At 49.1% G+C, this 12,382-nt stretch overlaps 1 protein-coding gene across 2 annotated transcripts; it reads right to left on the reverse strand.

Moving 5' to 3' along the window:
• Positions 1-3,253: 3,253 nt before the first annotated feature.
• Positions 3,254-9,564, reverse strand: AVPR2 (arginine vasopressin receptor 2). Of its 2 annotated transcripts, none has more exons than XM_081895040.1 (3): positions 9,313-9,564; positions 5,410-6,265; positions 3,254-3,874 (listed from the first exon to the last, which is right to left on the reverse strand). In XM_081895040.1, the coding sequence occupies exons 1-3, from the start codon at positions 9,322-9,324 to the stop codon at positions 3,672-3,674; spliced, it is 1,071 nt and encodes a 356-aa protein (XP_081751166.1). In that variant the 5' UTR covers positions 9,325-9,564; the 3' UTR covers positions 3,254-3,671. The 2 variants fall into 2 exon arrangements, with proteins under 2 accessions (XP_081751166.1, XP_081751167.1); XM_081895041.1 differs by having other exon boundaries at positions 9,297-9,564.
• Between the last annotated feature and the right edge of the window lie 2,818 nt (positions 9,565-12,382).

A 12,382-nucleotide genomic window follows, 5' to 3' on the forward strand; every position in this document is an offset into this window, starting at 1 on the left:
GAGTTCCTTTGCTGAGGAGCGGAAACAGGGAATGGCGGCCCAGCTAAATATATGCAAGCACAGGGTATTCTTGGAACTGGGAGAAGAATGGGGTGCAGTGGGTCGCAGCAGCAGGGCTCAGAGCCAGGTGAACTAAATAGGGTGTATACCAATGGCAGCTAAATGGGACTTATAGAAGCAGGGCACCATCTAGTGGCTCTGAGCTACCATTCAACAGGTCAAGAGAGCACACCGTGCACAATCTTGCCAACTTTCAGCAACACTCGTGGGACCAAAACTGCAGGAATTAAAGGTATTTTGTGGCATCTGAAACTTTCCTTGGGTTCTGTAGGACTGGGATAAAATGCTGGCATTTTCAAGGCTTCTGCTGGGTTCTGGGAAACCCAAATAAAGCTGATGATGAACTGTATTGCTTTCCCCAAACCCATAGGTTGTATTGGACTCACAGAGGGCTTCCCGATTCAAGGTCCACACAGTCAGAGAATTCTCATTCTCATAGGATAGTTCAGTCAGTAGAGCATGAGACTTTCAATCTCAAGGTCATGGGTTCAAGCCCCACACTGAACAAAAGATTCCTGCAATGGAGGGGGTTGGACTAAATGACCCTTGGGATCTCTTCCAACTCTACAATTCTCTGATTTCATGATTCTATGATTTGTAGAGTTGGAAGGGTTCCTGAGGGTCATCTAGTCCAACCACATGCAGTGTGGGAATCTCAACTAAAGCATCTATGACAGATCTAACATCTGCTGAAACACTTCCAAGGTAGGAGAGTCCACGACCTTATGAGGGAGTCATTCCACTGTTGAACAGCTTTTACCACCAGAAAGCTCTTCCTGGTGTTTAGCTGGAATCGCCTTTCTTGTAATTTGAAACCTTTGGTTCCTTCCAGAGCAGGAGAAAACAAGCTTACACCACCTTCCAGGTGACAGCCATTTAGATATTGGAAAATGGCTCTCACATCTCCTCTCAGTCTCCTCTTATCCAGGCCAGTGTTTTTTTCTGGGAGTACTCAAGGGTATGGGCACCCTTTTTTCTAGAAGAAAAGCACTGATCCAGACTAAACATACCAAACTCTCTCAGCCATTCCTCATAAGGCTTGGTTTCCAGACCCTTGACCATCTTGGCCACCCTCCTCTGCATATGTTCCAGCTTGTCAACATCCTTCTTAAATTGTGGTGCCCAGAGCTGGCACCTGCATTCCAGGTGTGGTCTGAACAAGGCAGAATAGAGTGAGACTATTGGCAGGGCCCTGCATTGGCATCCGGACTGCATGTGGGGGGATACAGTGAACAGGGAAACTTTTCCTTACACAGGTGTTCCTCCTGCACAACAGAGTTCCACAGAGTTTCGGGTAGACCAGTTATAGCTTTAACTCACTGCATATTCTTCCTAGGAATCTGAAGAATGTGAGAAGTTGGAGCCCTCACCCAGGCTCCCTCCAGACATCCTTTGGATTCTGCATTCGTGATGATTTGTGCTCTTGATGGTATCAGGCCAGGGATGCCAACTTGAATGAAGTATTTGGGGGGGCAGGTAAGCCGCGCCCTGCATAATCGATCACATAATGCGGTGCACTTACACCATTTGAATGGCAATGCCCATCAACTTTGGGGGAGGGCTGCCCCCCTCAAGTATTTTATTGGGCATGCAAAGGGACCTCAGCCCCTAGGAGCTGGCTCCAATATATCAGGTGGCTATTCGTGACCCTGCTTTTAATACTATTTGTGCCTGCCAAAGCTTTGGGGAGGACATACAGCTTCATTCCCTGCAACTTCCAGCTAAAATTCTGCTTTTGTTGTGTTGTGTTGTGCTTTGGTTGTACCCTCTGGATAATAATGTGGTAGCATCAGGGAAACATCACAGAACAATGAATAAAGCAGAATAAATCCACCACTAGTGCACCATTATTGGGTCAATAACATGTTGCAGAATGAATGCACCTGCAATAAAGCACCCGTCTGGAGGGGGCATGTCTTTGGGCAAGGCTACCCAATGCTGTGTAAGTAATTCATTCAACTAGCAACTTGTTTTTGTTGCTGTTCTTTTAAAAAGAATTTTATTGAAAATGTTTAACAGAAATAAAGAACAGTTATTTGGGTCAAGTCTGCAGCAGCAAATATAGTCGCCATCTGCAACCGGGTAATGCAGCCACCTCAATAAAACTAGAAATTATTATCAGAGGGAGGGAGGGAGGAAGGAAGGAAGGAAGGAAGGAAGGAAGGAAGGAAGGAAGGAAGGAAGGAAGGAAGGGCTGTGGGAAGTAGGGATGAGGAAGAAATTGGATTCAGTTTGCATTTAAAGGTGGATTTACCTATTTCACACTTCCTGAAACAATACATGACCCGAAATGCAGCCATCCTTCAAAATCCACACTTCTCCAAATTTTGCAGGGCTGTTCTCCAAGCTGATTTCTGGTCTTCCCTTCATATGCCCTATAGGCATTGTCAGTATTGACTTGCTACCTCTGTGGTTGCTCGTTTGCCTTTAAGATAATTTGTTCTCTGAAGGGGAAGGAAACCAGCTCCTCACCAGTTTAACATGGGGCACCACCCAGTGGTAGGTTCTTCTGCAGAAGCCACATTGGAATAAAATAGGGTTGCCATACGCCTGGAATTTCCAGGACATAGCCGGCAATCAGCCCTCGTCAACAGCTTCCGGCCATATGGCAACCTGGAAGTGCAGCTCAAAAAGCTCAACAACTTCGTGTCTGGATTTTCAGCTTTTGAAATATGGCAATCCTAGAATAAAGGGCAAGCACCCGTTGGGCCCTTGGATCAAATCAATGGCTGATATCTAATGCTAGTCCTACTCAGAGTAGACCCATTGAAGCTGATAAACACGACTAAGGGCTCATCCACACTTCTACCTCTTCTGCCGCTTTCCCAGAGAAACCTGCTGTTTATTGTTGAATCAGAACAAATGTCCATCGGTTTTTCTGTGGATTGACCATTTGTTTGGATTCTGTGGTAAAGAGCAGGTTTGGACCTGTGCCTCAAAAACACAAGAGAAACGGGAAGCCACTCAGACCTGTGTTTTCTCAGCATGAAACAAGCAGAAGTGTGGATGAGCCCTAAGTCAGGTTCCTTAATTTCAGCAGGTAGGAACTAGCTCTGGATACTAGCTGCCTCCTCACCTTCATGGTGTCCAGGAGGCAGCTGCCTTCTTTTGCTCTGTGCTAGGGCTGCCTCTCATCTTGCACCTGCCCCTTCTAAGCATGAAAAAGAGCAAATCCTGCAAAAGATTAGGATGTTTCACTTAAAAAGGCTGCAGTGTGGCTTGGTCTAGCCCAGCCTCCCCCAACCCGGTGCCTTCCAGATGTTTTGGGCTGCAACTCCTACCTGCCCCATCCAGCACAGCTGGGGTTGTAGCCTAAAACATCTGGACGACACCAGGGTTGGGAAAGGCATTGCTTTACAGGTTCCAGAGGACACTGAAAACAATGGTCTTCTGGCCGTCCTAAGTGCCCCTGTGTCCTTGGAGCTGGCTTCTCTGTCAAGCTGGGCATCCTTCCACCCTATAGAGCTGGCTGGTGAGAGAGTGGCGCTCCTCTTTGGGAGTTTCTTTTGCATCCACCTTTCTGGCCAAGCCCCAATGCCTTCGAAGCCACCATTCAGCAGAAGGAACATATTCCTTGCTAGGTGCACCATTGGTGTCAGTGGCGCTCTGGCTCAGGAAAGGGCATCCCGTCCCAGGGAGAAGCTGGCAGTGAAGGTGGAGTCCTCATGCAGGGAACTCATCTGCTGACGGGCCAGTCTGGGACAAAAGATTTGTCGCAGCTCACCCGAAATACTGCTGCTAAAGGTGGCGTAGACCCAGGGGTTGGTGCAGCTGTTGAGACTGGCGAGGAGCATCAGGAGGGTGAAAGCTGGACCTGGAGAGGAGAAAAGGAGCAAGGCTCAGCCATGGGGCATGCTCTGGAAGACAAATAATAAAGGCAAGGGCACCTCTGAGAATAGATAGAGTGCAGTTCTCCCAACACTGGGTAACCACAGCCTGCTCACATGTTTGGGGGCTTCCAGGGGAGGCGATGTTGTTCCCAAAGAGACCTCATATATCCCTAGCTGAAAACCATTGCTCTCCTATAGGGAAGAAATGTGATCCTGTGTGGGATTATCTCCACCCATCTCTGCACTGGCAGGAAGTAAAATCTTTAAGAGAATGCACCTTGGGGGCTGAGACAACCCCCTCCAGTTCTATTCCCTGCCAGCTCCACTGCAGGTTGTATTGCACTTGCACCATTGTTTTGCTGGCGGCTTTAACTGGCTTGTGAACCATCTTGCTATTTCTTCTCAAAATGAAAAGCAGTATATAAATTCCTTTTAATCCTCCTCCTCTTCCTTATCCTTGCTTGTCCCCAACTCCCAATGGAGGGTCCTGTAGGACTGTCTGTATTAGGCATAGAATTGAAGTAATGAGTCCATATGCTGTGCTTAAATTTCATTCACAGATCATGGAATTCAATACAGTGCATGCAAAGTGCCCACCCTGCCACCCGCCTTTTGCCATGATTTACACTGAGCCCATGAAAATATTATTGCAGGAATCTTTGGTCATGGAGCAGTGAGATAAGAGAATAGGAGGCAGCAGGTAGGTTCCTAGACCACAAATGGGATCCAGCTGGCCAGGCTGAAACTCTGGAGCTTGTTTCAGGCCCCAGCCGCACGCTGACAGTCATCTCCACAGCTGGCCACAGGGAGCCTTGTTCTGGATCATGATGGTGGTGCTTAGCCCCCGACCGTTTTCCCAATCATTTCCCAAAGCTGGAGGAAAGTGCCAGGGGGGGCATTGAAGTCCCTCCCTGCCATGCTGTGGTCTGGATTGGCAGGGTGGGTAGCTGTGCGTGTGCTTATTTCTTTCAAAGAGTAAACAATGCTTTTATATATGTGAAACATAGCCTGTAGTTTGGATCCACAGCTGTAAACAGAAGGAAACAAAGAAGTGGCACACCTTTTTAAAAAAGCAAGAGAAATAGTGTCCTAGCTGTAACCTTGAACGTTTTCATGTGCCCTTGTTCTGCTGCTCAGCATACAATAAGAAGGAAGGCGGAAGGTGCTTTTAAGGGCTCATCCACACTTACCATTTGCTTTCTAGGCACAGCTGCACACTTTCCTGCTCCTGGTCCAAGTGCTTTCTTTTTTTGCCCTGCCATTTCCCCCAGGAAAACACACTCTTTAATGCTGAATTGAAAGAAACAGCAATTCAGGTTTGGGGTGGATTGCAGTTTGTTCCAATACAAAGGTAAAGAGGGGGTTTTTTGTGGGGGGGGGGAAGCACTTGGATCCATACCTGAAAAGCCCAGATCTGTGGCCAGAAATGCGGGGCAAATATGTGTGTGGATCGAAATGCTGCGGTGAATGCCAGTTTTGTAGTTTGGAACCTGACACCCTATGCTGCTGCAGGACTCACCGTCTAGCGGGGCCTGAGGATCCCACACAGACCACAGCTGGACTAGGAAAAAGGGGGCCCAGCAAAACACGTAGATAAGCACAATGGCTAGGGTCATCTTTGCAGTCTTGGACACAGCCCCGGAAATGGGGGAGGGCCCCTGCCGGCTGTCCCGGCCCCGCAATGCTCCTTCTGGCCCCAGGCGCAGGCTGCGGTGGACCTCACGGAAAATCATGGCCTGGCAGGTAGCAATGAAGAAAGTGGGGAAGACAAAGACCATCAGAGTCACCCACGTGACGTAAGCCCGAACTCCCCAGGGCTCTGCAAAGTGAGCCCAGCACTCGTGGGCTCCGCTGGGCAGCTTGGTTTTGGAGAAGATGAAGAGCTGTGGGAGGCTGAGGAGGAAGGATGCGGTCCATGCCGCCACCACCAGGCGATGCCAGCTGGCTGGGCCCTTCCGGAAAGCCAGCATGGGCCGGCAGATGGCTCGGTGGCGGTCGTAAGTCATGGCCACAATGACGTAGGAAGAGGCAAACATGCCAACCACTTGCAAGTACTTGATGGCGCGGCACAAGACATCCGGGCCCTGGAAGCGGTCAGTGATGTCCCAGATGAGCTGCGGCAGCACCTGGAAGAGCGCCACGGTCAGGTCGGCCAGGCAGAGGTGGCAGATGAAGCGGTGCATGGGGCTGGCCCGGCGAGCACGGCGGAAGAGGGCTCCCAGGACCAGCCCATTGCTCAGAGTGGCTAGCAGGAAGATGGAGGCCAAGATGGCGATTTCCACTTGGGCTAGAGCGTTGTCCCTGTCGTCAGATAGAGGGAGGGAGGTGTTGGAGGTGGGGACAGGCAGCGTGGAAGAGGCGTTGAGCATTTGCTTCTGCAGAAGGTAAGAGGGTGAATGGGAGGGGAGAACATCCAAACAACGTTATTAATCCAACTTCTGTCCCACTCAGCACTTCAAAGGCAAACACAGGGATGAAACACAGACACGTGATTAAATGATGCACTGCTGCAACTCAAGGGTACACAGGGATGGAATCGAGGGCAGGATATTAGTCTGGTTTATTGCGATATAAGGTTCTTAGGAGACAGCACTTACTTCGCCAACATAGTGCCCTCTAGAAGTTTTGGACTATAAATCCCATCATCCTTTGCCATGATGATGGGTGTTGTGGTGCATGCAGAATCTGAATTCATCAACTCAGAAGCATAAACAGAGAGCAAGTATAACAATCCCTAATAGGAAAGGGCAAATCTGCCAACTTCAGGTTCCCTCTACTTTTCATTTTCTCAGTTGTAGCTGTCTGCTACATTTCCACATCAGTGTGTGATTTTTTTAAAGGTCCTTGTGAAAATTCATTGGCATTTTAATGTGAATTTCTCTTAAGATATAGAGTCTTGTATGCAACTTAGCCTAGTATACACATTTCAGCAAAGCAATTTCCCCTAATGCAACAGATTTCTGCATGTTATTTTAATATTTGCACTTGTATGCACACTTTGCCCTAGCATGTGCATTTTTGTACCCAGAACATGGCCAGAGAATAGCACTGCTAAATTTGAGGAAGTGTGAATTTTGAAGGGTGGCTGTGTTTTGGTTCAGAAAATGTGAAGTAGGCAAGTCCACCTTAAATGGGAACTGAATCAAATGCCTCCCCCATTGCTACCCCAAAATCACTGCTGCCCCGTAGCAGCTGAGCTAGCCTGTCTCCATGCCTGCCTGGGCCCTCAGCACAGTCTCCCGTCCAGCACAGTCTCCCATATCTGCTCTCCTGCAGGTCAGGGACAGAATGTTTGGACACTCCTGGTGGTCCAGCAACCATTCTCTTCTTTCACTTCAGGCTTCCGACACCAACTGCCTTGACCTCCTCAACTGGGAATGGCATGCTTTTCATATTTGACAGATTAAAAAAAAACAATAAAAACCCAGCTCAGGTGTTTTACTGAAAGTTGGTATTGTAACGGCTGCCATGTTTTGTTTGCATGGTTTGTTTGCTAACAATCAGGGATGGTTGACTGATGTTTCCTCAGCGGGAGCTAATGGCTGGGGATGTTTCCTGAATGCGCAATTGATCAGCAGGGTGGGAACAGAGCCCAATGCACTGTGTGTGTGTGTGTGTGTGTGTGTTTGACTATGACCAGAGAAAATCAGAACTGGCCCTGACTGGAATTCAACTGTTGCTCTTGGGAAATAGGACACAGGATTAGCCTGCTGTTTAACACTGTGTGAACACTAAGAGTCTGAAATGCATGGGGCTTGTTCTCCACCCCAGAATTCCTCTGTTCACATCACTTTGCGATACTGGCACGCTACCCCAAGAGTGCAAAGGGAAGCTCTGTGGCTGCTCTCCATACACAGCGGGGGGGGGGGGGGTACAGAGAGTGAACTTTATAAGAAGTGGGGGTCTTGACTGCCTCTCCTCCTCAATGTCTCCACGCCCCATTGTGGGGCATTTGTTTACCTGTGTGTGCACTATTTTTAATCAATATTTGGGATGAACATTTTCTGAGATATAAAACTTCCACAAAAGTAGAATTTTTAAAAAGTGTGTGGCCCTAAGCCCTACCAGTTGCCCTTTGGTAAAGCAGAAAGGGACAAAAATCTGCATTTAAATAATACTTCCCCCCAGCTCAGCATTTTGGCACAAATGTCTTCTAATTTTTCCATGCGATTTTGCCTAAGAAACACATTTTTTGCAAACCAACTGCATTTTATATGTAATTTTAACTAATAGATGCTTTTTGGTGAGCACATTATGCTAAAATATGCATGGCTGTAGACATTACTTGGCTGGAGAACTGCACTGCAAACTTCATAGAAGTGTGCATTTCAAAGGATGGTTGTGTTTTGGAACACACAAATTTGGTAGGTTTTACTCTGAAAGATAACATAAATTGAATTCCCCCTGCCCGTTACAAGCCACCTTAGAGGCCACTGGGCCAGGGGTGCCAACTTGAATAAAATTGGGGGGGGGGGCTAAGTAAGCCCTGTCTTGCATAATTGATCACTTGATGTGGTGCACACACAACTGCTGAATGGAAATACCCATCAAATATTTTATTGGCCCCTAGGAGTTGGATCCTATGCACTGGGCAATGTGAACAGGTGGTTTTCCCTGGCAAGCGTCCATAATTTCCTAGGGAAATGCAGGAGCGTATGAATGGACACGGCTAAGCTGGAGGCAGCAAGTGATGGCATTTCTCCCCCAGCCCCTCACCTTGCAGATACATACATCAACTGCTTCCTTCAAGTCTGACGGTACCCCCATGTCAAAGAGGATATCATGTAGCTGCTGCCTTGCAAGGAGTCAGACTTTGTCAGCCCATCCAGCCCAGTCCTGCCTATCCAACTGGTAGCTCTCCAAGGTCACAGCAGCACAGATATCCATCAACCAGAGAAGCCAGGGATTGAGCCTGGGACACTCTGCATGCAACACAATTGCATTATCCCCCTCTTTCCCCCACAAGCAACTGGCTCCTCCACAACTTCCCCCAGATGTAGGTATAATTCATTTGCACCTGGGGCGGAGAGTTCACCAAACACCTAATTCTACAGATGCTGATGAAGAGATCCTGTTCCCAAGGCAGTCAGCATCAAGCCAGCCAGACATGTGACAAAGTCCTGGTTTATCATGCCCCACAAGTCAGGTCTCTCCATTGCCTGCTATACTGTTAACTTGCCTCATAGGAAGGTTGTTTCTGTAGCAGAGTAAAAGTGGTTTGAGGTTTTCTCTACAATCAAGCAATATAGAAATTTAATGAAATTAATAATGAATAAATAAAAGCAGAGGGCGGGGTGTGAAGAGGTAGGGGCATTGCAGGAGTGCCCAGTAGAATAAAATGAGGGGGCTGGACTCTCACCGAGAACAAGAATGCAAGAGCAAACTTGGGCCACCTTGGTGCATTACCTGTTCAAGCAGTTACCTGGTCATCCATGGTCAGAGCATCAGCTGGCAAGTAGCTTCAGAGGTGAAACCTCACCAGGTTTGCTGCCCACAGCTTGTTTGTAGAACCCACCAGGGAAAGAGAAGCTGTGGTCCATTCAAAGAGATGCTGGATACATCCCTCTTAGAGGCATCTCCTGAAGCCCTCCGAGTTCTCTCTCCTGAATCTTGGCAGTGAGGATGCTGCAATGCTCCTCTCAGGGAGAACGTTGGTGAGAAAGTCCGTGCCTGAGTCTTGGGTAGCTAGGAGGGAGGGAGGGAGGGAGGGGCAGAGGAAGGGTGGGGGCCAGTGAAGGGGAGAGGGCCAGTTGAGCCGGCCTTTTCCCACCCCTGGGCAACACAGCTGACAGAACTTGACCCAGTGCCAAACACACTGACTCTGCAATGGGTGGATTCTCTCTAGAGGGAAGGAGACCCTACAGGAAACAGGAGGAGCAGCAGGAGAAGGGCTGGTGGACGATCACGCCACCAAATGTATGAACAGTTGGATCACAACATGGACCTCAGTGCCAACTTCACCCCAATTCTGTGCTTGGAAACCTCAACATCGAGAATGGTTTGGCTTTTGTGTGACTGTATTGGGCCTCCTAGGACCAAAGCATTCTACCTCCAAGCCCCTCATGCTCTAACCAGCAAGACTCCACTTTCCCTCCAGGGCAGGCCTGTGCATTTTATGACCCACACATTGTGTAGGCCTGAACTAAGGCCATCGCCTTCTTTTCTGGCAAACCTTGGTGTGTGCACGCTTTGGCTTTTAGCAGCTCCATGACAGACAGGAAATCCGAGGGGCCGGGGGGAAGCCACACCTGCTGAATGCTCTGCCTGCTCCATGCAGCTATTAAAGGCAAAGGAGTCCAAAGGAGGAACCGAATGCTAACTTGGATAGAAGCAAGAAGCCCTGGATTACCAAACCAACGTGTGCACATGTGCTGCTCCCCAAGCCTTACTTTAAAGGAATGAAGTTCCCTCCTTTCTTTTCCACATCAGTTGGCACCTTATCGGACAAGGGGTTATGGGGCAGAGAGATTGTATCACCACTCCAGGCCTGAAAATCTCACTTTGGGTAACATGGGAGAGAAATATGAATGCCCACCTCCCTACCCTACTTCCCATCCTCCTCTCCAGGCCCAGGGATTCTGGTTGCGCCTTCTAAGCCACAGCTTGGGGGGGGGGGAGCTCCCTAAACCCAAGAAATAAATGAATGACAGAATTTAGATAATATCTGGCATACTTTGTACCCTCCAACATTCCTCAGGTGAAAATAGAGACATTTCCTCCACCACTACACCAACGGGACATCGCACACAAGCCCTCCAACATTCTGAGAAAACCCCTTAACCCGATTGTATTTTATTTTATTCTTTGGTAGATTTACAAAAAGAAAAACACACACCATTAAATACATTTCAGAAAGGAGCAAGATTATATGCAGGTGCACAAAGCATTTTCAGGGGGCCCTCCCTTCTGCCTGCCCCTCAGAGCCCGCGTGCCATGTAGGCTGGGTCTCAGGGGTGCCAGCCTCTCCTCTTCCTCCTCGCCTGCTCTCCATGGGACGAGAGGAAGTGCAAATACGCCCTTTGTCTCCTGAGGTTGCCACCTTTTTCTTGGCCTTTTGGACTACAACTCCCAAGACATCTGGAGCCCCAAGCTGAAGATTGTCAAGGATGGGGAACCAGCTGCTGCTGGAGTACAGAAGCCAACCCATTGCCCCATGACCATTGGCCATGCTAGCTTGGACTGATGGTAGTTGGGGTCCAGCAACATCCAGAGGGTCCCCTGCTCCAAGTACCTCCTGAAATTCTGCCCTTCCCTTGCTCCCCACCCCCAGCATTCCCCCACCCCTCTTCTCAGTCCTATCCCTTTTATGGCCTTGTTGAGAGCCGGGAGGGGCAGGGTTGAGAGGAGTGGGCAGCCGGCCAGTGTCTTGTGTGTATGTTCCCACTTTATCTGCAGAACATAATTTATGCAACTCAGGGTAGGTCCTGGCCAACTGGCAGAGGAGAAGCAATTCAGAAAATTGGACAGCACACTAGCCTCCCGGTCCTCAGCGCTTGACCCTTGATGTACCAGAGTCCTCCTGCCCTGATCTGCTTCATTCCAGAGGTCTGAAACAAGCTCCTTTGCCTCCCCAACCTCCCCCTCCTTAGAAGTACTAGGGGGCTTCCAGATGTTCCATTTTCATTTGTCCTGACTGCTTTGTCCAAAGCTGGCATGGAAGTGATGCCATGCCTGCTGTTCACTGGGCATCCTATCTGCTTTGTTTGGATTCAGGGCCCCTGTGTGCTTATGATTCTACTCCCAAGAAGTGAGGTGACCTCTCCTCCCTCAGTTAGTCATGCTTGATGCAGTTCTTACATCTATGTTTGTGTTATGTTTTTGCTTTTATTGTATTGCCCTGCTTATGGGAGCCCATTGCCACCTTTACAAATGGGCACCACACACTCATGTTGCAACTGAGCCCACACACAGCCTAGCTGACTGGCTACCATAGAAATGCTTTTTTTCAGCAGAAGGAGGGGCAGGGGCACCAGGTGCCCTTACAGGTGCCATATTGGCAGTCCTTGATATTTGTTGTAGATATATGGTGCATATGGGCTGTATGGAGTGCAAGGGGAGGGGTCATACGTCTGGGGGAGGAAATGTCATGCTCCACCTGAAGCAATTCATCCACCTTTGGTCCCCCCTTTGCATTCAGCTCTCACCTGTGGCTCCTGGAAGCTGCCAGCATATGACAGTGGCCACATCCTGGGAAACAGCTTTGACTGGCTGGCAAATCCAGGTGAGGGTAGCCAGTGGGTCTCAAACCCTTGGTGAGGAGACAGGCTCCGGCAGAATGAGTGGACAAGGCCAATAGTGGGTTCAATGGTCAAGAAGGCAGTTTCTGTACGTGCTGTAAAGGGAAGTGAGGGGTAGATGGGGCTCGTCCACCAGGAAAGGTGGCCTTGTGGGATACCTTCGGGGGGAGAAAAGGCTCAGGACAAGCCCTACACAAATCTGGAGTGGAGTCCCTAAGACGGTTGGATGGCACTTTGTATGCCTCTTTCTGGCAA

Source organism: Podarcis melisellensis (genome assembly GCF_964234715.1).
Source record: "Podarcis melisellensis genome assembly, chromosome: 17".
Classification (NCBI taxonomy): domain Eukaryota; kingdom Metazoa; phylum Chordata; class Lepidosauria; order Squamata; family Lacertidae; genus Podarcis; species Podarcis melisellensis.

Excerpts from the sequence above, each read along its gene's own strand:
- AVPR2 (XM_081895040.1), bottom strand. Across the intron at positions 3,875-5,409 it reads TCCTCAGGCCCCGCTAGACG|GTCCAGCTTTCACCCTCCTG; the intron begins GTGAGTCCTGCA and ends TCTCCTCTCCAG.